This window comes from Thamnophis elegans, chromosome 5, assembly GCF_009769535.1.
Source record: "Thamnophis elegans isolate rThaEle1 chromosome 5, rThaEle1.pri, whole genome shotgun sequence".
NCBI lineage: Eukaryota > Metazoa > Chordata > Lepidosauria > Squamata > Colubridae > Thamnophis > Thamnophis elegans.
The window spans coordinates 65,782,672-65,809,278 of NC_045545.1; the positions used below are offsets into that span (position 1 = coordinate 65,782,672).

The 26,607-nt window shown below is 33.9% G+C and overlaps 1 protein-coding gene across 1 annotated transcript; it reads left to right on the forward strand.

Moving 5' to 3' along the window:
* Window positions 1-884: 884 nt before the first annotated feature.
* Window positions 885-24,979, forward strand: RBL1 (RB transcriptional corepressor like 1). Its single transcript, XM_032218515.1, has 22 exons — window positions 885-1,060; window positions 3,999-4,132; window positions 5,157-5,357; window positions 5,731-5,795; window positions 5,883-6,011; window positions 6,109-6,269; window positions 7,796-7,845; window positions 8,365-8,542; window positions 9,198-9,364; window positions 9,688-9,800; window positions 10,543-10,646; window positions 11,491-11,628; window positions 11,855-12,019; window positions 12,221-12,356; window positions 13,942-14,178; window positions 14,819-15,027; window positions 16,707-16,883; window positions 18,468-18,539; window positions 18,665-18,740; window positions 19,742-19,878; window positions 21,955-22,119; window positions 22,840-24,979. The coding sequence occupies exons 1-22, from the start codon at window positions 911-913 to the stop codon at window positions 23,008-23,010; spliced, it is 3,135 nt and encodes a 1,044-aa protein (XP_032074406.1). The 5' UTR covers window positions 885-910; the 3' UTR covers window positions 23,011-24,979.
* The last annotated feature ends 1,628 nt before the right edge of the window (window positions 24,980-26,607 follow it).

The window sequence follows — 26,607 nt, forward strand, 5'->3', positions numbered from 1 at the left end:
CATGTGCTGTGTGGAGAAGGGATCATTTTGGAAGACAACCCCAGACAAGCAAAATCAGGGGGGGGGGAGGGAGGTAGAGTTACTTATCAACTGTATGATTCATTTAACAACTGCGGTGAGTTGCTTAAAAGCATGGCAAGAAACGTCCTAAAATTGGGTGTGCCTCACATTAACAGCCACCTTGCTTAACAATGAAAATTTTGTTCCCAATTGTGGTTAAGTGAAGGTCTACCTGTACTCATATTGTCAAGAGTGGATAAATTCAGTCTGTTATTGATGAATATGTCCTCCTGGATGTTACTGTCCTAAACAAACGCGACAACGTATTATAATGTAACCGATATACAAAGGAAAGTGCTATTAATAATCTTAGTGTATTACCATCTGAGATTATTGGATTTATTGGATATTATATATAGTATTTTTCCTCTATAAAAACATACCATCTCCAGAGAATTGGGAAGTAGCTGCGTTACTTAGACGCAACAGTTGTTCCTAAGCCTCTGCACCTATTGTGATAAAGCATTCTCTAAGCCAGGCGTTTAAAACCAAGAATCTCCCTCTTTCGGCGTTCTTCTTCGCTGTGCCCAAGAAGAGGAATGACCACAAATGTTGCGTAGTTGGCACCACACAGGACCCCCAAAACTAACCAAGCACCTTGCGCGAATCTCCCTCGGAGTTCACAACGACGCTTGAGCATATGCAAAAACCAATGACGTAAGCGCGTACAGGAGACCAGGCGGAACGCCGGCAGAAGACTCCGACCGAGCCGCCGGCCTGGCGTAGGCGGGGAAGGGGGCGGGGCGGAAGGGGCGTCTCCTTGGCCATTACAGGTTGAGGCGTTTTGGCGCGCTCGGCGAAAAGCATTGTGGGTAAGGCAGCGCCTGTGGCTGCCGGGACGGTTGCGCTCATGTCGCAAGAAGGAGAGGAGGCTGCCGCTGTGCAGTGCCCTGTCCGGGCCGCCCTTGACCATTTGTGTCAGGAACTCAATCTGGACGTTGACAGCGCTTCGGAAGCCCTCCGGGATTTCACAGCCTTGCGGGGCACCTACAGCCTTGAGGTGGGGAGGCGGCTTGTCTGTCAAGGAAGGGATGGGTGGCTGGTTGACTGAATCCCTGCAGCTGGTTAAATGCTCGAGGGGCCACGCAGATCCCGGGGCTTCCTTGTTCTTGGTGTGTGTGGGTGTAGTGTGTTTGTGTGTGTATACAATCCTAGATTGGGGCTCCTGGGTCTCAGCAACACTCGACTAGGGCATATTCTGAACGGGGCTCCCAAGTGTCCCGTTTCCTAGGAAGTTTTTATTACAGCCTTTTAAAGCACTTTTTAAGCACTGTGACCCAGGGACCTTCTGCGGTCTTATGGGTGGACGTCGGAAAAGATGAATGCTCGCCATCGAACTAAGAACGATCATTGACGAGTCTTAAATCTGAGATCCATAGAAGAACCATTTAACTCAATGCAATAAGTCACAGATAAGCCCGGAAAGGATTTTGATAAAAAGCGGAAAAAGCCAAGGAAAAAAGACATACAGATGGCTGGAATTTCTTGTGCTGTGTTATTTTAATTGTTCATTAGAACATTTCCTTGAAGATGATATTAAAATACTGCCTCAGGAGGTGGAAATACGTAGCCTTGCTTTTTCTGTACTACAGCTTTAGAAATCTTAAGGTATAAATACTGAATACAAACCACATAAAAGTTATGTGATAAAAGTTATTCTTAAATAATAAGAATTACAGATATAATCAAGCGTAAAAGCAGTGAATTATAACTTAGGCTAATACGCTGTGTGATCCCCAAACTGTAAGGTTTATGATTCAGTATATTGTATGAACCTAGAAAACTGAGTTATTGAGCAAAATTATTTTACATTATTCTAGATTATGGCATTCCAAACGGTATTTCTACAACAAAGCAAATGCATATTATTTCCATACACATTATACATATTTCAGTTTCTCCAGTTTCATTTCATATTATGTTTTAATGAGATGTATGTATGGCAGAGTATAATCCAATTCTTTGACATGTCATGTGAGATGTTAAAAAGCTGGCATAACTTCGTTTATTTTGATATTTTGGGGGTTTGCATTAAATACTGAAAATACATTTTAATAAAGTTCATTGGAATAAAAGATACTATAATCATTATCACCCTCTGAGCTTTCATTCTGCAATCTTCTAATATTTTTATTTTCCTACTGTTTCAGTGAGCTATCTTAAAATACCTGCTAAATTTCTATTCACATACATGTAGTTGTTTGGCTAGCTAGTGAAATAAATAAATGAATTCAAAATCCACAAAAGAATTTCACAGGAGCCTTGGGACAAAACATAAAATATACATAAAAGATGTATAAAGATAAATGGTATTCAGTGGGAGCATAATTTAAACTACAGTATAATGAATCATAGATTCATAAACATAGTACAGGTACTGTAGTTCTCAATTTACAGCAGTTAATTTATTGACTGTTCAAAATTACAACAGCACTGAAAACTAACTTATTACCGGTTTTCATACTTATGACATGTAGCATCCCCTGGTTACATAACCAAAATTCAGACATCAATCATCACACTTAGACTTATATACCGCTTCATAGAGCTCTACGGCCCTCTTTAAGTGGTTTGCAGAGTCAGCATATTACCCTCAACAATCTGGGTCCTCATTTTACCAATCTTGGAAGTATGGAAGGCTGAGCCAACCTTGAGTGGGTCAGAATCAAACGGGGCAGTCGGCAGAATTAGACTACAATATTGCATTCTAGCCATTGCTCATATTTATGATGGTTGCAGTGTCCTTGGAGTCAAATGATCACATTTTGCAACCTTCTGACAAGCAAAGGCAATGGGGAAGCCAGATTCACTTAACAATTGTGTTACTAATTTAACCACTGCAGTTGTTCATTTAACTATGGCAAGAAAGGTTGTAAAATGGGGCAAAACTTCCTTAACAAATGTCTCAGCTTACAACAGAAATTTTGGGCACAATTATGGTCATAAGTCGAGGTCTATCTATATAAGACAAATGTCTGCTAATAGAATAGATAGCCTGAGCTGCTGGAATGTTGGCCTCTGGACAGAATGTCAGTTGTCAAACTGGATAAATGCCCCTTGGGAATAGGATAGGGTTAAATATTGAAAGATAGATTTTTACAATTAAAATAAAGTCTTTGGAAACCTCCCTCCCATTTCCAGCTAAAGCTGCAGGTCATAAGTGCATGCAGGCTGCTATGTGGCTGAATTTTGATCATATGAAATGGTGTGACAGCAGCTGTAACGTCAGGTACATATTGCAAGCCCATTTTTTCAGCACTATCATAAATTTGGCTGCTGAACAAATGGTTGAAAGTTGAGGACTGCTGGTAATTATTAGATTCTTTGGTTTAAAAGTACTCTTTCATGTGACTGTCATATCTTTATGCAAGGCAGAAAATTACCAAAATTCAATTGGAAAAAAAATGAAACATTTTTTTTTTCGTGTAAAGTGCTGTATGCCATTCTTTGTAACTGGCAATCTTGTATTGGAATATAGATAATATATTTTAATAGATCTTTCACAGGAATAAGCCTCCCAGTGGTTTTTATCCAAAGGGATTTCAAAGATAAAAAGTTAAATTAAATTTTACTTTATTTCATCCAATAATCAGAATAGAAAGCTGCTTAAACAGTAAAATGAATAAACATAAAAAGCATACAACTATGAATGAAAATAAAATTATATTTAGCCAGAATCTCTTATAACAGTAGGAGTTTTTAAAAATCTCAAAAATTAAAAATATTCTAGTGAAGTAAAATAACATGGCTCGGGTTAAATAAGTATTTATTAAACTTTACATTTAATGTTGTGAATTAAATACATTATTAAACTTTTCTTTTTATCTACCAAATCAGAATTGTTCTTATTAATTTATAAAGTTTCTTGCTAAATGTATTTATTCACACTATAATCATCATTATTAATCCTAAAAACAGTAAATAACTTATTTTTGCAGGGAGACATTATACATTGGTTGGCTTGTGCTCTCTATGTTGCTTGCCGTAGAAGTGTAGTGCCTACTGTGGGAAGTAGTTTGATGAAAGGAAATTGTGTCTCACTGACCAGAATTCTGCGTTCAGCGAAGTTAAGGTATTTTTGTTTTAAACAATATTCCCTGTACCGTTCTGGTCTAAAATTGCAATAGAAATATTAAATTTGGTTCAAAGCGTGCATAAACGAATGCCTACTTTTATTGTCTACCCCTGATACAGCTGAGATAACTAACATTCCAAGTGGAAATTGCAATGAATTTGGTATCTGCACTTTGGTTAATATTATCATAACAATGATTACGTTATTGTTACCTAAATCAAGCATTATTAATTGTTACCTAAATCAAGCATTGTTATCACAATTTTTGTTGTGATAATATGGTTATGTAAAGAGCAGTGTTAATGTATTTCTTATTAAGGATCATAGGCAGCAAGGTAAAGAGGGATATAGTAATTATATTAACTGACTGAACAGATCAGTCTAAGATATGGTATGTTCTAAGGAATAAGGAATAATGACTGTGTTTACAGAAAAATGTCTTTATAGTAATTTATAAGCCACAATAATTGAGTTAACGCAATATGCCAAGCCAAAAGCAAATAAAATTATGATATAAGGTCATTGTTAAGAGTAGCACAGAGACTTGACCTTGTTTTTTATTAAACATTCCAAAGAAAGAATGACAATACATTGGACTCAAGACTTTATGAAAGTAGATGGTTTGGTCAGGTAATTAAATATTAAGCTATAATGTGATTTTTCTTTGATTTAGAGTGTAGTCTGAATCCGAGCCATTGTTAATGTATTCAATAAACCATTGTTCAACAAATCAGTGTAATCAAGCACATTGAGTAATGCTAATCACCATTTTTCACACTAGCCTATTTTACAGGATTATAATTAGCTGGTTCAGTCATGTTTACCTAATGACTATGATATTAATATAGTGTCTTCATATTATTTCAAACAGCAGTTTTAGTGAAGTCTCTGCATTTTTAGTTATGTTCATTAACATATTGTGATATGCATGTATTAATGCATTCTGAATGAAATTGTTATAAAATAGACTGAGAATGTCTACAGAAATTAAATGTATAATTTGATTTTGTTTTCTTTTAAGCTTAATTCAGTTTTTTAGTAAAATGAAAAAATGGATGGACATGTCAAACCTATGTCAAGAATTTCGAGAGAGAGTAGAGAAGTTGGAGAGAAACTTTGAAGTGTCCACAGTAATATTCAAAAAATATACCCCAATCTTTTTAGATATATTTAAAAATCCTTATGAAGAACAACCCAAATTTCAAAGAAGCAGGAAACAAAGGTAAGATGTTCAAAGGTTTTGTGGTATTTTGGATTTCATGTTGCTAAAAAAAGTAAAGTGAGCAATGTAAATATATAATATTATAAAATTCCTTGGTATACTTCTTGGCAGACTCCAGGCACATCTTTTTCAATAATGTAGTTGAGAAAGTAAAGGGCTTGTGTAATATGGTGTGAACCTTTTAATGGAATATTGTATGCATAAAAACATGGATATAATAGGATTGGTATGGTAGCAGATGCTTGAACATTCCAAAATGGTATGTTAATCATTTATGATCCTTCTTAAATTTAATAGAATCTAAGTCTTCTGTGTGATTTTCAGTAATTCTAAGTAATAATTTACAACTAAAATGAGACTTCTCTTCCAATAGACGGGTACCCTGTAGTGCTAAAGATCTATTCAACTTCTGCTGGACTCTATTTGTCTACACAAAGGGTAATTTATAATGGCTTAGCTTTATTGCCTGTTTTTAATTAAATATTTTAGCTGTATTGTTAAATGACGATGTATTCTGTTTTAAAGGTAATTTCAGTATGATTGGAGATGATCTAGTGAACTCATATCATTTACTTTTATGCTGCTTGGACATGATTTTTGCAAATGCACTTCTGTGTCCATATAAAAAAGATTTAATAAATCCATCTTTCAAAGGTATGCTCCTTATTATTGTCTCCCAACTGCAATGCAAAGTTTTAATTTGTTTTTAAAAATAAATACATACTAAAGTTATGGGACTTTTTTTTTAAAGGTTTGCCAGAAGACTTTCATACAACTGACTCCAGAACTTCTGAAAGCCCACCATGCATTATTTCTACACTGTGTGAATCACATGATGGACTTTTGGTAGATGCCAAAGGCATAAAAGAACATTACTTTAAGCCATATATTTCAAAGCTCTATGATAGGAAGGTATACAATCAAAAATAATTACTAATCATGTAATTATGCTTAAAATTTTCATTGCTAGGATAAACATTTGTTCCTGAAATGTTCACTTTAAATGTATACTTAGAAATGCACTGTCAAAGATTTAGTTGTGAAACGATAATCTTTTAACTCTTGTATGTTGTAGCACTGTATTTACCTTTCCCCCCCCCAAAAAAAAATATTTTTCTACTGCCTTTGATTAGAAGTTAGAAGCACTCTGCCTATGACTGTGTTTCCCCGAAAATAAGACAGGGTCTTATTTTCTTTTAACCCCTGAAATAAGCACTTGGCCTTATTTTCAGGGAGGTCTTAATATTTTTGAGGTGCAGGAGGTGGTGAGGGTGGTCACCTCATGGCGGCTACTGTGTTGCAATATTTTCAGGGAGGGCTTATTTTCGGGGGAAAGGGCTTATTTTAGCGCACACGCTCAAAAGCCCAATTGGGCTTATTATCCGGGGAGGCCTTATTTTCAGGGAAACACGGTATACTTAATGTTATCAAGCAATTCAACTCTTACAAACAACCTTTCTACCACCACTGATATACAATCTTATTGTATTACAATATGGCATCTTCACCAACATGTTTTCCAGAAGTATGGACTTCTGGAACTCCCAGCATTCTCCATGAGCATTGCCATAGTTGAGAATTCTGGGAGTTCAATAAAGGTGAACAGTGCTTAGGTTGGAGCCTGCAATATAAATAGTTAAAATTAAAGAAATGTTAGATCTGATAGTTGATTATGATTTCTCTTTTGGTCATCTACAAAGAAAGCATCTGTTTCTAAAGTTACCAGTAGTGGTTCTGTTTAGTAACAGTATGGGTACAGGTAGTCCTTAACATACAACAGTTCATTTAGTGAGGTTGCAAAAGTGACTTATGACCGTTTTTCACACTTATGACCATTGCAGCATCCCCAAGAAGACATGATCAAAATTCAGGCACTTGGTAATTGATTCACATTTATGACAGTTGCAGTGACCGGGGTCATGTGATCAACTTTTGTGAGCTTCTGACAAGCAAAGTCAAAGGGAAAACCGGATTCACTTAACAACCACGTTACTAACTTAACAACTATAGTGATTCACTTAACAACTGGCAAGAAAAGTCATAAAATAGGGTAAACTCACTTAACAAATGCTTTGCTTAGCAACAGAAATTTTGGGATCAATTGTGGTCATAAGTCAATGACTACCTATATTGCAATCCAGTTCTGACATCCAGAGAGGTGGGCTTCTTATTTATTTACTATGTTTGTCAGTTTTTGAATAGTAGCAGGTCTCTAGGAACATACTTACCTTCACAATAAAGTATTAATTCTGACATAATAAACCAGAAGCTTATGAGCTTTGCATGAGTGGATAAATAAATTAGGAAATTAGAATTGAACATTGTTTTCTTTTATTAAACTTTTAAAAAATTACACAACTACAACAAACTATGTCTATCAGAAAATAGTCTAATACCTTGCTTTTGTTTATCTGCTTCTGCTTTTCTAATGATTTTAGATTTTAAAAGGAGATTGTCTTTTGGATCCAAGCTACTTTGTAAATAACAAGTAAGTGTTTTGTTTAATCACACTATTTAAAGTATATATTAAAATATTATAAAAGTGGCTGTTCTGTGTGATTTTAGCTTGCAAATTAGATTGATTTTTAATAACAGGTATGGTAGCTGATGGAATAGTTGCTCACTGAATTTTTAAAACTAATGTTTTTACTGTTGTCTGGGTTATATGGTGAATTGCTGTTGGGGAGTATTTATGAATATGAGGTGAAACTATATTATAATTACCCTGAATAGGCTATGGATAGGATTTAGGGAATTTATTTATGTTAGACTCTAGTTCTAGAAATAAAAAAAAACTTTCAAACAGCCCCATTTAATCAGAATGTTTCCAGCATCATGAAAGAAGATTGGAATTTTAAAGGTCTTTATTAATTGCTGGTGCTTCATTTTCCCTGCTATCACATCAAATTATTCTTTACTTTTTTAATCAGTAGGAAGATAAGGAAAATATAATTGAGTATATTGATGAGGAATAATAAATCAGCTTTCATATTGCTTGTTTTTTCAGCAAAGCCCTAAATAAAGAATATGAAGAATATGTTCTCACAAAAGGTGATTTTGATGAAAGAGTTTTCTTGGGAGCAGATGCAGAAGAAGAAATTGGAACACCTAAAAAATGTTGTGCAGCTACACCATGCGGAAATATAAGAGCTCATGTTGAATGTCATCTTCAACAACATTTTGAAGTAATTTAAGTTTTGTGTGAAATAAATGCATTTGTTGTAGTATTAAAGAATAACTGGGATGATATATTTTTAGCCTAGTCGTTAATCAACTGTCATGGCAAGCAGTTATACAAATTTTGAAAAAAGGAATTCTTTCTGTGGTGATCTCAGATCAACTGCTGAAATGGTTCATCTGTTGTTAGCGCAGATAAATGAATATTGCCAAATATGTGTAAAGTATGTTGCACTTACTGCAAAACTATTGTGTAATTCATTTTCAGAAGTCAGGAACTGTATTGGAAGAGGATATGTAGGACTGAAATTGATTAAGGTTCATTTCCACCATAATGAATAGAGGCTTGCCATACTATCTGAAACCAATCATTTTACAGGTCATACATAACTTGTGCTTATTATTGATAGATTTGGAGGCGGGAGGGGTTGTGTGAGGAACAGCAATATTATTCTCTACCGATTTCAGAATATCTGAAACTCAGTAATTTTTGGCACAAAAGACCTGCCATGGGAAAGTGAGAATACGTCTGTTATTGTAATATTGTGTCTCTGCATAATATCAATGATTTCTGAATTTGTTTTTAATTGTTGAAATTTATATGGTGGTGTTGTTCTACCCAGTTGGCCAAAACAATTTAAACACATTTAATTTGACTTTCAGAAAAGATCCTTTGCACCATCAACCCCTTTAACTGGCAGGAGTTACTTGAAAGAGAAAGAATCAGTAATTACACCAGTTGCTTCTGCAACACAGAGTGTGAGCCGTTTACAAAGTATTGTAGCAGGATTGAAAAATGAACCAAGTGAACAGCTTGTAGCTATTTTTGAGTAAGTTGAATTGCATTTGCTTTATGTTGCTCGTATCTATAACTTCTGTCTTTCATTTTTCTGATGATATCTTAGAACACTTGATATTTTATTTGATAATAAACAACCATGCTATGTTTCCTGAATTCTAACTTCAAATGTTACAGGGCAAATTAAGCATCTACTTGTTAAAATGATAATGGGAAACTTGTTTGTAAAGTTTATTATTTAAAAAAATATTAAATCACTTCTAATTAATTTGAAATGCATATTAATGTTTTGTTTTAAACAAGACTCTATTTGCTCATCGTGTTTAAAGTATGCCTTTTTATATTCCACTATAGATCATGTACACGGAATCCTATGGAGAATATCCTGAAAGGAGTGAAAAAGATAGGTGATATTTTCCGTCAGAATTATACTCTGTCTGTCAATGATCAACTGGTATGCCATTTAGGTAAGGATATGAAAAAAATTATATATTGCAAAGCCAAAGCTATTGAAAGAATATTTCTCTCTTTGGTCTCAGAGATACACATTGAGTTAACTAACAATTAATTAACTGCATAGAATGTAAGAAATTACATATTGTTGGTCCCTTTTTTATGAAAGCAAAATACTACCATAAAAATACCAACTTTATTTCACAGATGACTCTGATTGTTCTCTATATTATAACTTTGAAGGTATAAAGTATTTCAAAAGCAGACTTAAATCATTCTGCTCAAAAATATCAACTTTTATATTCCTCTGAAGAGTCTGGAAATGAAATGGTTCCATTAAAAATTTTTATTCTCATGAAAATCCTTGCCTAGAATTTTATCTAAAAAATTTGTTCCTTTTTGCTAGTTTTATAAAAATAAACTACAAAATGATGATTAATTTTTTAGAGTACAAACAGGATTAAGGACAGTTCTAGAATTTGATGGTCTCTATTATTAAAAATCTTTTGCATTTACAGGTGTATATTCATTTACTCAAATATAAATGCTATAAGTAGTGGAATTTGTTGTTTGATAATTCTACATATAATTTACTCATTAAGATCTGAAGCCTTTAATGCTTTCTTGATCAATATAAAGTCACATACTGTTTTATAGAAAAATTGCAGATAAACTGAAAAAGCTTTTAAGTATTAACCTCCTTATTTATGTATTTATTATTAATCATTAAACATCAACATTTGACTTAATTTTCAGATTTTGCTCTTCATCGATTAAGATTGGCAGAAATTTTGTACTATAAAAGTTTGGAAACTATAATGATACAAGAAAAGCGAAGGCTGCCTGGCAAAGACATGTCTGTAAGTTCAGAACTATGGAGAAAAAAAAATAGAATACTTTGAAAAAAATCAAATGGTTTCATAATTCACTTGTTATTTGCTGTGCTTTTTTTTTCATTCTGAAAATAGAATCTTCTTGTATTTTTCACAGTTTATTGCTGCGTCATTCAATTCACATGTCAATTATCTTATTTTGGAAACTATATTTTATTGTGAAAAATGTTCTTCAAAGCTATGATTCTCCAGATGCTATTTGAATTGAAATATTCCTGAACACATCTTTTTTGATGGGTTTTACAAAGGAATTTCTTCTACAAAGAAATGTACAATTCAAAGTTCATAATAATTGAGTACTATCATAGCAGTGAGTTTTTTTAAAATTATATTAAAGGGATTTTTTAATTCAGTGACCTACCAGTGAACTAATGAGTGCGAAAAATGAATTATGTTCTGTACTAATGATTTGATTATTTTGCAACAGAAAAATACAGCAACACTGATTTCTCAAATTAGCAATATTGTATCAACATGTTTCTAAGAAATTGATGTCTTGATATTCTATTAATCATTATTCAACAAATGAGTAAATGGCCCTTTTTGTTTTTTGCTTATTGTACCAATGCTTAACCCGGGCTGCTTCACTGCAGTATAAATAAGAATTGTGATGGGTTGTAACATTTCATGGGTTGGGGTTCCTCATGCTCAGAATATTGAATATCACGGTTACTGTATGATGTCATTGATTCTCATAAAATCTAACCTCAGATAATTCCAAAGAATCCACTTGGTATTCCTAATATTTTTAAAAATTTAAAAATAATTTTTGTATGATTATAGCTTTCAAATATTTTCTTCTTCTTTCTAGACCATTTTAGAACAAGATATTTTCCATTGCTCTTTGCTTGCATGTTGTTTTGAAATAGTTCTGTTTGCATATCGTTCACCGAGAACTTTTCCCTGGATCATTGATATTCTTAATGTCAAGCCATTCTATTTCTACAAGGTAAGCACAGGAAAAGGTATGCAAGAAAGTGGTGTTATATAAGGTCTTTTAAAAACTATTCTGAGGAAAATAAATATTTTAAACAATAGTTTACTATGAAAAATCACAAATGCTTAAATTTGTAAAATGAAACGTGTATGAAGTATTTTGTACTGCTACATTGGGATAGATAAAATTTGGATTTGTATTATGTATGTATGTGACTAAATTACTTTCTGCACTTAAGGTGATTGAAGTGTTGATACGTTCGGAAGAAGGACTCTCAAGAGATATGGTAAAACACCTCAACAGCATTGAGGAACAGATACTTGAAAATCTAGCCTGGAGAGAAGACTCTGTACTTTGGGATGCTCTTCAAGCCTCAGAAGATGAGGTTCCTCGCTGTGATGAAGTATGCTGTCCAGCAAACAATTCATATTTAACACAGGAAAAATATTCTGATACGTATATCATTTTCATTTGAAATGCTGGAAATACTGTCTCACTAAAACATGTTAAGGCTCAATTCCTTGTATTAAAAACATGAGTTATAACAGAATTGTAAAACAATATGATTTTTTACCTCTTGAAATTGTTATCTTTTCTTCTCCAGGTAATATTTCCAAGTAATTTTGAAACAGGAAATGGAGGAAAAGGATTAGGATATCTTCCTATGATGCCAGCATCTCCTATAATGCATCCCAGAGTAAAAGAGGTTCGGACAAATCATGAGGGCAGTCACAGAAGAGGTAAGTTGAATTATTTTATATCTAAAAGAACATCTACTTAGACACAATGATTGTGTCTTTAATTCAATTAGAATTAAATCTAATTGAAATCCAGATGAAACATATTTTAGGGTTTAAGTTAAGAAAACTTGACTGTGAAAAGAGAACTTGTTATTTTATAACTAAGCTTGCTTAAATTGTCATTTCCATCCAGTTCTCCACTGTGATATACCAAAGCTGTCCACCTGTGTACAGGGAAACACTTCCAATACTGTTGAAGACAGTGAGGAGGCTAGCTGCAAGTATGGATGTGGGCCGATGCTGCTGATGCATCAGTCATCTATTTTAGTGCAACAGTGACAGGGAAAACTTTTAAGTCAGTTTTAATTCCTGGCAGCTGCCCCTGGCAGGTTTGCAGTATTTGACAGCATTTTTCAGAAGTGACTTACTAGTTCCTTCTTCCTAGGGCTGAGAGAAGTGACTGACTATCCAACTGGCTTGCGCCCAAAACAAGATTGGAACTCAGTTTCCTAGTTTCTAGTCTGATATTTTAACCCCTATATCAAACTGTCTCTCAGTGACATCCCAAATATGCTAGGTATGCCTCCCTTGCCCAGTCCTTGCAAGAAACTCAGATTTTTTTAAAGCATCAAATTTATACCAATTATACTTTCACAGGCAACAACAAGTATACACTCAATATTAAAGGTGCCTTCAAATGCTGTTCTTCTAATATGATTATTGGCCACGATTTGTTAGCAGTGCCCCTCTAAATGGGACAGAATTAATGGCCACAATGTGATATCAGGACTCAGAATAAGGATGAGGTAATACCTGAACATTTCAACTTCTCAAAACATTTATGGCAGACCTTAAAAGAGACTGTTTTGGAAAAAAATGAGACTTTAATAAACACAATTGAAGATACTGCTGGACTCACATACATCAGAAAGTTTCAAGCAATCTCAGGAAGTCTTCACAAACAATGGATTTTAACATGTTAAAACTGTCAATTGATGATACTTGTAATCTTCTCATATGTAGCCTGCATCAATATAATCCCTGCAGTTCCATCCCCCCATCCCATATTAAATTCTAGATCAGTCTAGTTACTCCATGATCTGATGAAATAAGCTGCATCTCTTGAAAGTTTATCCCTTTCAATAAAATGTGTTTGAGAAAGTGTAACCAAATTGAAATGACAATAACTGGCACCAGGAAATGGACTAAAGCAATATGAAATGAGGCTGAGTGATAGTCATGATTTTCACTGTCCCACTGTCAAAGAACAGATCCTTCAGATAATGTCTCTTCACTCCTTATTTTACACAAACTGAGTATACTACATTTTCTAGTAAATTCCTTGGTTTGCAGAGAACTGAAAAGTTCAGTTAGATATAAATTCAAAAAATATTCCAGTGGAATACAGTATTATAATTTATTGTAAAATGAAAACTAATTTTATTATTATAAGACTATAGACGTATTATTTGGCCCTCAGTGTTCCACTTTTGAACATAGTCTAATTTGTATAGATCCAAATGCAAAATATTTTGTCCCTCTGATTTACTGCATTTTGAAGTAATGTTTTTCTCTTTTATTTTAGATTTGCAGCTGTTGTCTCCAATCTCCATTCATGACCGTTACAATTCTCCTATGGCAGGGAGTGCTAAAAGAAGGCTTTTTGGAGATGAAAGCCCTCCCACAAAATCTGTAGAAAAAAAATGTGCTGAAGCAATGAAGCTGACAACAGACAAGCATATGTCTATTTCACCTGATGAAATTGCTCTAAATATGGCACAAACTGCAGTAACAAGACAAAAAGTAACAATCCCATTCCACGGTTGGTATGAAATAATACAATTTTTATTAGAATTTTTAATGGCAAGAGGTAATGGTAGTGAACATTTTTGGAATGAAATAATTGTCTCAAACAACTGATATGGGTATGAAAAAAACTAAAATTGTTCCATTTAGTGTTACTTTTTTTTTAACCAGCAGGAGGGGAAAGCTACTTAATAGCATTTTGTGTGATTGGTATCCAAATAATTTAGCTTCTTATCACTGGACAGTCCCTGATGAAAGTGTTGGAAGTAAAATATAAGCTCACTTGGGTAGCAAAAAGTCTTTAGTTACTTCTAGGTATAATTTTGTAGAAATGTATTGCTTTGGAGGCATCCATGGGGAAATATTTCAGGGCTGGCCATTTTTTTTTACTTCATATTATGCTGTATCATAGGAATAGCTGGAGACAAATACATATTACTGTAAATACAAAATGCAGTGTTTATTGAGGCAACAATGGGGAACCTCAGTAGACCCATGAATCACCTATTCCTAAATTACATTAATCTGTTGAAAAAATTAAGGTTGAATTAAGATGTAGAGTCTTCTGTATTGACTTAATCTGCATTTTCAGAATGTTTATTCTAGCCTTAGAAAGGATATTATAAACAGATCGGTAACTTTTGTGTGTATCTTAGGTAACACAAATGAGACAGGAAGGATCACATTGATACCTATTGCAGTCAACCTATTTGAAGACTCTAAAGTGGACAGCTATGGACAAGTCCCACTCAGTGCTGATGCTTTAATGACTGTTTGTCCAAGTCAGCTTCCTCCAAGTGAACCCATTCATTCAGCAGGAAACAAACCAAAGAAAACTGGATCTCTAGCACTTTTTTTCAGAAAGGTAGAATGTATTTGCAAATATGTTTTGTATTAAAATGATATTCCACCATGACCATTAGCAGAAATCGTTCATAAAAATAATAACATATTAAAAAAGTAAAAGCTATACACAAGATAGAGTTATTAAAAAACCACAACACACTTTGAAAGCTAACATGATATGAGGACTATTTTACTTATAATGGATAATCTCTAGAAAATAAAAATGTTTGTTATAAACCAATATTTTTTTTATAATCACAATGAGATGAACTCAAATATGAATCCACAGTAAAACATAACTTGCTAAAAATAACAAAGAATTGTAAACTAACATCTGGAAAGGCACTTTTTTGCAGATCTTACATGTTAATGTTAGAAGCTTATTACCCAAAAGACAATTTAAGTGCACGTCTTAAAGAAAACTCTTTAAGAAAAAAAATACATGCAACACCAATGAGTATAACTATTTAAAGGTCAGAAATACGGGAGGCAGACCTCTCTGCAGAATAGTTATGGATGGAAACCTAAAATATTTTTGTATTTTGAGTATTCTTTCCCTGGTTAAAATTCTCAAAGTGATGTTGAAATTAGAATAAGAGAGATATCCAACTAGAATCCAAGATAATTCCAAAACTATTGTATAGTTTTCATATAAACGATAAAGAGATTAGCTTTCTAAACACTCTTTAAAAACTGCTCTAAAACTGTTCTGATCAATTTAGGATTAATTCTAAGTAGCACTCATCACTCGATCTGGAATAGATTAAATTGACTACGGTGCGTTCAAATATAACATATACATAACTGAAAATTGCTGAGGAAGTCAAACATATAGTAGGTCCATTGAACTTTAGAATAGGAAACTTCAAATAGAAGGGCATGAAGGAGAAACAGGATCAATATTCCTGAATATTTGAGACTTATTTAAAATAATAAGCAAATGAATCTGCAAATGAATTGCTAGTCAGGTAACAACAAAATTACAAAGTTGGAAGGGACATGGGAGGTCTTCTAGTTCAAAACCCTTCTTAAGCAAAACCCTATACCATTTTCAGACAAATGATTGTCCAACCTCCTTAAAAACCCACAATTTCTGTAGGCAAGTCTTTTCACTAATTGTTCTAATTTTTTTATTATAAAAATCCATCTTTATTGCTTTCTAATTGTTCTAATTTAACAATATCACTATTCAGTGATATTTAAATATCACTGATGATGACATGATTAACAAGCAAAAGCAAGAAAGCTATTAAAAATGAACTCAGAAAAATAGAAGGCAAAAAAAGAATACAGACTTGCATCGTCAAAGAGCAGAAAAAATGAAAATGGTAAGCAAAGAAAAAGCAAACAGCTGCATGCACAGTGATCCGCTTGGCTAATACCTATTCTGGCTTAATTGAGAAGAAATATGAAAGAAAAAAATCAATGAAAAAACACATCATTTGGTAAAGATAAGACCTAATAGTCATGTCATATTTCTTTGGTATCTTTGGGAGTAACCTGATAGTTGCTATTCATATAGAGTTTCTAAAATCTTGATGGAATAATTAAATTACACAGTAATTTTCAGCATTATAGTAATAAACTTGCAAAAAAAATTAACTTAGAAACATTATACCACTACTCATTTTTCAGAAGTGATTCAAATTCCTGAAAACAAACAAACAAAAAAATCCTTAGTGTGGCCTTTCCTCTTAGGTATACAATTTGGCAAGTGTTCGATTACGTGATCTCTGCTCAAAACTGGATGTTTCCAATGATTTACGAGGGAAGATATGGACTTGTTTTGAATACACTTTAGTCCATTGTACAGACCTAATGAAAGATAGACACTTGGATCAGCTTCTTCTCTGTGCTTTTTATATCATGGCAAAGGTAAGAGAACCTTCAAAATGTAATTTTTTAATGTTCTGGAATGAACTTTGTAATACCTTATTTTAATAAATTGCTTAAAGAACAAATATTCTTAAAATGTTTTGCATATTTCTAGGTTCTTTGTTTCCAGGTACTCTAAATAAATGCTTTCTTTTGGCCACCTAAGCAGGATACTGCTGCAATAGGTAATAGGCTATTTTCCATTATTACTACAGCACAGATGGTTATATGGAAAAAAGAAAGATTATGCTTTGAAAATAAATTGGAAAAAGGTACTTCAAAATAAGAGCACAAATGTAGTTCCTGTGTGCAATTCTTTAAAGCAATAATATATTTTCTGATTTCTAGCAACTGCAGTGTGCAGTGTGATTTCCTAAAGAAGACACTGCTGCTTTAGAGTTATATTGGTTCTTGCAAACTCATTTTTTCTGAAGTACTGCATAGCATCATTATAGAGAAGTTTGATTGAATGCCCTTTCCTTTTATACATAATTAGTCCCTTTCTAGAACATAACTTTTCTCTGCAAGCACATGTTAAATAAAATTACTACTACTGCCACTAGTAGCTTATCAGATTTTTGTTATCATACAACAGTTTCTAACAATCTCATTTCAGTTCATATCTAAAGTATTTGTGATTGTTTGAAGCAATCTATACTTTCCACTTATTTTTTAAATTCCAAATTATGTGGTTGGTGGAAAATGAATATGAAAATCAGGTAGCAGATTACAGGAAGAAAAATAATTTTCTCTAATTTGTTAGAAATGAGAAACCAAGTTAGCAGTTGCTAAGCAAACAAGACATTGAATTAGTTTAAATACTTCAATTTTATTAGGTGTGGACCTCTAATATTTGAGATCAAATTTTTAGCAAGATTCAGAAAGAATAGAGAACAGGTTTTTTCCTAGTTGTGCTATATACAATGACTCTTCTTTGAAAATGCTATACAAAGCTACACTATATTGCCAAAAGTATTCGCTCCCCTGCCTTTACTCGCATATGAATTTACTGTAAGTGACATCCCATTCCTAATCCATAGGGTTCAATATGACGTCGGTCCACCCTTTGCAGCTATAACAGCTTCAACTCTTCTGGGAAGGCTGTCCACAAGGTTTAGGAGTGTGTTTATGGGAATTTTTGACCATTCTTCCAGAAGCACATTTGTGAGGTCGCACACTGATGTTGGATGCGTTTACATGGCCTACCAACCACTTCGTGGCTCAGTTGCTGTTGTTCCCAAACACTTCCACGTTCTTATAATACAGCTGACAGTTGACTGGAATATTTAGGAGCGAGGAAATTTCACGACTGGATTTGTTGCACAGGTGGCATCCTATCACAGTTCCACACTGGAATTCACTAAGCTCCTGAGAGCGACCCATTCTTTCACAAATGTTTGTAAAAACAGTCTGCATGCCTAGGTACTTGATTTTATACACCTTGGCCATGGAAGTGATTGGAACACCTGATTCTGATTGTTTGGATGGGTGAGCGAATACTTTTGGCAGTATAGTGTATTTTAGGTTTATGTATACCGGTAGGAACCTTTTCTTTTTAATCAGTTACAACTGCTTCTTGCTCAGGTGTCTAAAGAAGAAAGAACTTTTCAAGACATAATGAAAAGTTATAGAAATCAGCCACAAGCTAACAGCTATGTAAGTATATTTCAGCACATTTATAAACATTTTGTTTTTGTTATTTAAATACTATCTGCAGTTTTAAGAACAGTTCCAATCATGCTCCCTCAGCTTACAAAATTTTGCTGTCTTTTGTTCTCTAGGTATATAGAAGTGTCTTACTGAAAAAAGTACAAGCTGATGCAATAGATGTAAAACATGAAAGCATGTCAAATGAAGGTAAGAGGGTGGTAATTACACTATTTTAAGCTAAAAGGTATACTTGACAATAGGATTCTCTTGAATATGGGACTTTTAGAATATATTGCCTAACTATTCAAAATTAGATAAAAAACATTTTATTATTTTAAAATATGTCTATAGGTTTGAAAATACTGTCTTACTTAACCCCCCCCCCCCCAATCATAAATTAAAACATTCTAACATATTTCAAGGCCGACTGTTACATAAAGAAGGGAATAGGAACAACCGGAGTGATATCCGTTATAATACAAATAAGGAAATGTAGTTGAAAATTTAATCTGTGGGCTTCACAAATAATATCAAGATATTTGCATTGTGATGTCCATTTTCTGATTAAGTGAAACATTTTAGTTCATGATATACCCAGCGACTTGGATTTTATACAAAACAGCCCCAGAAATAGAATTAAATCTATTCTAAGAAACGTGGTTTCAAAATATTTTAGTATTCAATATTTTTCCCAACATAAGTGTACTTACTCAAAGGATGTCCATGTTCAATAGGGTTTACTCTCAGAAAAAATTAATTCCTGACATGACATTTAGCCATGGTTTCTTGCTGTTTTTTGCTCATATAGCATATATACAGAAATGTGTTGTGCTAGTTTTGTTGCTAACAAAACCATCAGTGATAGTGACAGTGCTAGGTAGGGAACCTGGTCTGTATTTAACACATGGCGATCTGGTTTATTTCATGTATGTGCACTAGATCAACCAATATTTATTGCAATACCATTTAGACTACAATCCTATGTACTGTATATGTATATAGGACTAACTTGCATTCCTTTCGTGACTTGCTTCCAAATAAAGCATCTACAGGTGTTCTTTGCTTTTATTAATTCTGCAGATTGGGCAGATGGTGGAAAGAGAAGGGAGGAAAAATAGCCTTTGTGGTAAAGTCAACATATTTTCTGCTTCCCTTTTTAAATTTAGAAGCTTATTATATTTATCTTGCCTTCTGTCTTCCTTTCAAAGGTGTCTGCGGGAAGATGAACAATTATAGAGATTTGGAAAAAGAAGATAGAAGCGATCTTATAATGTTTTACAACACTATTTATGTAAAAAAAGTGATAAACTTTGTACTGAAATATGTTTCCAACCATGATTATATGGTATGTGAATCTCAAATTTTCAGATGGGTTCATACAATTTGATTACTGGGTTTTTTTTTGCTCATCTTAGATATAAAGAGAGGTGGATTATCTCTAACAATATACATCCATTCAGGTTATAATTGAACACCAGATACCCATCTTATATGATTAAGAAAAGCTGGTCATCGCAATAGTAATCTTCAGCTAGGCAGTATTCACCTACAGAGGGCAACTTTTACCTTTCCAAGCTCTGGCAAAAACTAATTTATTTTACCCATCCTTTAAATTTCCTTCATTTTTCCATGTTTGAATAGCGTGACAAATTTATTTAAAAGAAATTATAAATTAATACCAAGTTGCATTTGATGTGAGCCAAAATTCAGTTAGTGCATGCACAGTTGAGGCTAGAACAAGATAAAGCTAGTGCATGCACGGTTACTGTTGAGGTATTAGACACTAATTTCTAAAAAAGAAGTTATGTTCAAGAGAAGCTTAAAAAAGAAGCTCATTTTGAACACCTGCACCAAAATACAAGAGATAGCTTTGCTGTGGATGTGGATTTATCTATTAATGACAGTAATAATTGATAAAGCATATTACATTTATATTTTAAAATGTTAATTGCCTATTTCCATTAAGCTGAAACCAATTATCGTATTTTCCATAGAAATATCACTTCAACAAATGTGAATTTGAATAATGTAACAATTTTGTAGGATTCATTAACTGTACTAATTGACCTATTTATGTTTCTGTTAAACTTCTTATTTATCACATAGTTTGTATAAATTTAGAACTTAAAGCAAATGAAATTTTTTCAAAGATAATATATAAGGATGGGTTAGCTAAAATTTTCTAAAAATTAATGGCATTCAATTAATTACCATTTTTCATTCAGGAGCAGATGGCAGTATATATAGTGCTCCCTTCTAACCCTGTTAGCATGGTTAGGCTGAAGGAAAGTGATTGACCCAGTGAGCTTCAGTGGCAAATGATGCCCAGAGTTTAGGTCCCCCTATTCTTAGCTCAATAACTTAATTACTATATTATCTTTCTAATCCTTTAAACATCTTTTTTGTTACCAAGGGAGATCTGTCTTATAATGTACTTCAAAACATAAAGTATCTATCTACTATTATTTGAATAATTGCAAATTGCTTTCATTTATTATAGAGGCTAATCTCTAATAATTTTTAAAGTATTTTTTTGAAAAATAATTCAATCATCTTTTCTAATGTTCAAGAATCCACAATTCTTTTAATTTATTTACCGTAACAGCATATTTTTAATTGTTGTGGAATAGTAATCGGAAGTGGGGAAAATAGGATTGAAATTTTTCTTCAGCCATGAAGTGGCTTTGGACCAGTCACTATCACCACTCTATTTCTTGGGATTGTTACAAGTATTAAATTCACAGGGGGGATTTGATCTCTTGAAAGAAAGGCAAGATATAAATGCAACTCATAAGTTAAAAATAACTTATCTGTATTTCATAGATAATTTTCTTTTCACATACCATATTCTAAATGTTTATATTTTAATGGGAAGTTAAAGTAGTTGAAAAACATACTGTGAGTTAAAACTTCAGTACCAAAAACTGGAGTACGGCTGAACTATCTGATGATGATTTTGGTTTAGTTTTTGCTAAATAATGGCTACAGCTTCTAGAAATCTTAAGTGAAGAAAAAAGAGCTATCAGCTAGTTGGGGTATAAAATAACTTGAGCAGAGAAATGACTGTCATTTTTTAAGCTTCAGTTAGATGAAAGGTTAACTGAGAAAACATGAATCCAAAATATAAAAAATATCACCATAAATGTATTTCAGAAGCAAACAGAAAAACCTATTGTGTAAGCCTTCGTATTCATTCTACATATCTAATCCAGTTTAATAAAGACAACTTTATGATACACAACTAGTACTATGGGAAAAGAAATCCTGAAATATCAATGTCTTGTTTGGCTCCCAGAAGGAATAAAAACAATAATTTTAAAAGATCAGTCCTCCGATGTGAAAGAGGGCCAACTTCTGAGTAAACACACATTAATTCAAGTTATAATAAAAAAGTATCTAAGTGTAATTTTTTTCTCCCCAGGTGGAAGCACCTCCGCTTTCCCCCTTCCCCAGCATTAAACAGCTACCAGTATCTCCTCGGCGAATTTCTCAGCAACATTCTCTTTATGTTTCACCACACAAGAATGGTTCTTGCCTAACACCTAAGAGTGCACTATTATATAAATTTAATGGGAGCCCCTCTAAGGTAAGATATATTTTTCTAACAAGAGTTAAAAATATCATATTTAAATGTTGACTTCAGTATAGTCTTTCTGATCTTTTTAAAGGATCCAGATAACAGTATGATAATTAAATATTATATTGAAAATTTGAAAGTGACTCAACTGCCACCTCACTCTCAGCTTGTACTTCTATACCATGAGGTGACAGTCTGCTAAGAACTATGGGGAAGTTGATGGGAGAGGAGCCTTGCTTGGGAGGGAAAGCAAAAGTTACTGCTGGGGGAAAGCAAGAGGAACTGCTGTATTCCCCTCCCCCCCTCCCAATCTCCCTGGTTGGCTGTTTCAAGATCACCCAGCTGGGAGAAGAAAGCAGCTGTATACCAACCTATGTTTGAAGTGACCATTCTCAAAACATCTTGCTTGAACTATTTGGGGGGAGAGGGTGGCGTGGGGGGAGGCAGAGAAGAGAGGGAAAAGCTGAATTTATGAATTTTGGCATGCAATTGCAATGCACTGGCTTTTAATAAAACAATATCTTTCTCAACAAATGGAGCCAAGGATCGATTCTAGTTAGAGATTTAAGTTGCAGCAGGGCTGACAGTGATAAAAATTGGACTATTATATGAAAATATTAATTGCAGTATACAAATTTACTTTGAAAAATCAAAACCTAATAACATATTAAGCTCTTTTAACTGTGAAATTTAGCATTATTTTTGATTGTGATGTTTTCAATTTGACAGAGTTTGAAGGAAATTAACAATATGATTAAACAAGAAGGACAGAGACCTAAGAAGAGAGCAATATCAATTGATAGTGACACAGAATCACCAGCTAAGAGACTTTGCCAGGAGAATGATGATGTTTTACTTAAACGTCTTCAAGATGTTGTCAGTGAAAGAGCAAACCATTAAATCAGCAAAGATGCTGTGAGCACCAAAGCTTTCTTGTGACTCAATTCTCTGTCCTTCCTAAAGTTTTTATGTTTTGTAGGTAGACGGTTATCAATCAATGTATTAGAATTTTAAGATGCACCATTATCAAAACAAAATTTATGGCAGTTATGAATTTTTATTTTTATACTCTGAATTTATGTCATTATTCTGAAGGTTTTGATCAGAGCTATATTAAATAATGCATTTTAAGGTTATTAAAGGGTTATTGGAATAATTATGTGAAAGTAGGAGTTTGTGAGAAAATCTTGATTTAAGATGACTTTCTCAACATTTACAATGTCTATTATTTACTGGCGTAGTGGTTTGGGTTTATAGTTCACTTAACATTTTTGGTATTGTTTAAAAGAATATTAGAATCTATGCATTATTTTAATATAAAATAAGATAAGATACAGTTAATCATTAATCCAGTAAGATAAGGTGTCCTAGTTTAGAATGTAGATATTTCCCCTGTTTGAAAGGTTGGATGAATGTTTTGAATAAGCTATTCTGTAAAGCAGGGGTCCCCACCCTGGGGCTGGGGCTTGTTTGGAATTGGACCCTGCAAGCAGTGGGAGAGCGTGTGAGCATGTGCAGTTCCATTTGCGTGAGCGACAGGTGCATGTCCCTGTGACTTGTGCAAATGGAGCTGCATGCACTCACACACACCCACACACACACACTCCCCCCATGGTTGCGTGAAAGCATCCCCTCTACCCTCCTGTCATTGCTGGCGGTCTGCAAAGCCAGAAAGGTTGGGGACCACTGTTGTAAAGCACTGAAAAACTCCCTATAAACTTAAGATTTCTTTTTCTCCCTTCATCCCAAAAAACCCAAGTCAACACTGAAAATGATTTCCTAGGAAAATACTGTTTCTATGCATTATCAAACTTTTGCTAAATCAAAGAAATTTATGGCTCAATATTATAAAGTATACCAGCCTTCTTTAATGAATTACTTGGTAGCTCTAACCACCTGCTAAGCAGCTGTAAATTGTAACATTCTATTAAAATATTTTTTTTCAACTGAAAAGCTTATTTCCTTTGTGTAGTATCTACACAAAATATAAGCCTTATCAAATTAAGTGTATGCATAAATCAATATGAAATATTATAAGGTTTTAACTGTAGTATAGTTGGCTACTTTTTAAAAAAAATGCTGAACTTTTTTATAAAGAGGGAAGTTTATTAGAAATATTTTATGAAAATATAGAAAGATAGGAGTTCCATCAAAAAGTATCATTCTATTAAAAGTAAGAACCATAAAATATTTTGCATTTCTATTCATATAAAGAAAGATTTAAATTTTGTTAAGATTGCTTTTGGAACAGTTTTATCAGTTCTAGAAAGAGCTATCATTTAATAAACCACCACAAAGCCAAATAATACGCTGAAAAATATTTTACGATAGACTTAAACATATTTATAAAAGATGTCTTTTTTCTTTGGGGAGAAAAATGTTTTATCTTTTGAAATATTGGCTTGTTATCACAGAGTGTGTTGCATAAAATTATACTCGGAGTATAGTTTCAATTATATGCAACTGGTTTTTACCTTTCTTTTCTAGTCAATCAGTCTTAATGTCTTACTTTTCTCTCAATGATATAAATACATTCAAGGCAGGGAAGGTTTATTGCACCTTGGATGTTCAAAGAAAAAAGTGCCCTCCCAGGCCTTCAACCTTTTAAAAAAACAAAGACTGAACAATGATTGTTGCTGAGATTTAATGCATGTTATAGAGGTAGTTAGGAATATAGATCAGCAGACAGAAGTTGTCTGTGAGTAGACATAGCAGCTGCCTCCACTAACTTTTGAGATTCCTAAGTGGCAACACAGAGATAACAGATATCCCTAATTTATGAGTGCCATTTAGTGGCTGTCTGATTTTTATAGTCCTGTTCTAGTAGTACAGCTCTGCTCCTAATAGGAGTGGTCCAGTATACCACTGATATAGAAACCCAGACATCAGAATAGGTCTATCCAATATAGCCATGTTGATGTCTAATGTTTAGATGGAGGCCCCAATCTCCCAAAGGCTTACCTTACTACCCATGGAACTCTAGTTATATCCTTGCTTTCTTTATCTATTCAATAGAGATATTTTCAGGTCTGACATTCAAAGTTTGGTGCTGAAATTTGGCTTAAGTATACATTAATAATTTATATTAATTGAGTTTTATATTAATTATAATTTTTGTATTCATTACAAGTTGACTATGATATATGACTGATGTTCCAGTTTAAAAATTTGTTTTATTTTCTAGAACTTAACTCTGGATCTATCCTTGTAAATAGAACTTATTAATTAAAAAAAACTTTATTCTGATCTGATTTGAACTGTTTTGTTATCTTGAACCATATGGAAATTATGTATTTGAATTACAGTGCCTCAATGAATGTTTACTTAAAATGAGGAAATTAGCGCACAAAGCAAGTATTTATGCTAGTCCCTAACCTGTGTAATAGTGCTGATCTTTTATCATAAATCCAAGTTACACTAGAAATAAATGCTCACCCAGACCTAAGGATCTTCCCATCAGATATCATAGTTATTTCAGAGTATAGATGCATTTAGTAAGTTTATAATCTAGTTTTGAAGATGACTGAGGAGGGCAAATAAGTCAAGCATTCTTTGTATTTAAATAGGAAATTTATCAACATTATTATCTGTTCTGACCTCCCCTTGTCCCACACCAACACACACTCCGAGCCAGAGATAAGTTATGGCATTTAATTAACAGACAGACAGGTCCTTGGCAGCAAACCAGCACAGACAAGCTTGGGCAGCAATAAACACAGATAAGGCTTTGCAGCAATCCAGCCTGCCAAGCTCACAGTAATGTCCTCCAACATTCAATCCTGCGTTGACTTCTGCAAAGAGGGGCGTGTGCACAAGGAGTCTTTTTATAGTCTGAAGAGGAGCCTAATGACCACCAGCTGAGTGCAATTACCTCCTGTAACTGCTCAACTGTTCCTGACCCCTAGTAGCTCTTCGATGGTGTGCATCCAGGAACAACTCACTACTGGTATCTGGCTCACTGTCCCTTGTCTCCTCCCCACTGGTCCAAGGCTCAGGTGCCTCCTGGTGGCCAACAAGCCTCTCTGCTCCCTGCTTGGAGTCAGAACTCTGTCCAGAGTCCTCCACATCCTCCAGAGCCGACTCATCGGGCCCCTCGCTGTCGGAGTCTGGTGGCAGCTCCAACGGTTCCTGCTGGGCCACAACAATTATCCATTTAAATGTTTCAAAAAATATGTGAACTATGTTTTCAGAGGAATGAATTACTTTTTTTCCTTTGAAAAACTTCTTCCAGTTACCAAAAGTGTTCTCCTATTGCCTTTGATACAACAGAGGAAACACTGAGGCATGTTGTCATTCCAACTACCAAGGAAATCACTAAAACAGGAAATGACTGGGGGACTGGATAATGACCCTTTCTTTCCTGCATGTTGTTGAGCTTTTAAAAAAACTTTTGGGCGTTATTTGGACTCCTCCCCAATCCCCCCTCATCTGGCTATGTTTGCTATAGATAAGCATTAGAGTTTCCTATGATTTTGAACACAAATATAAACCCTAAAA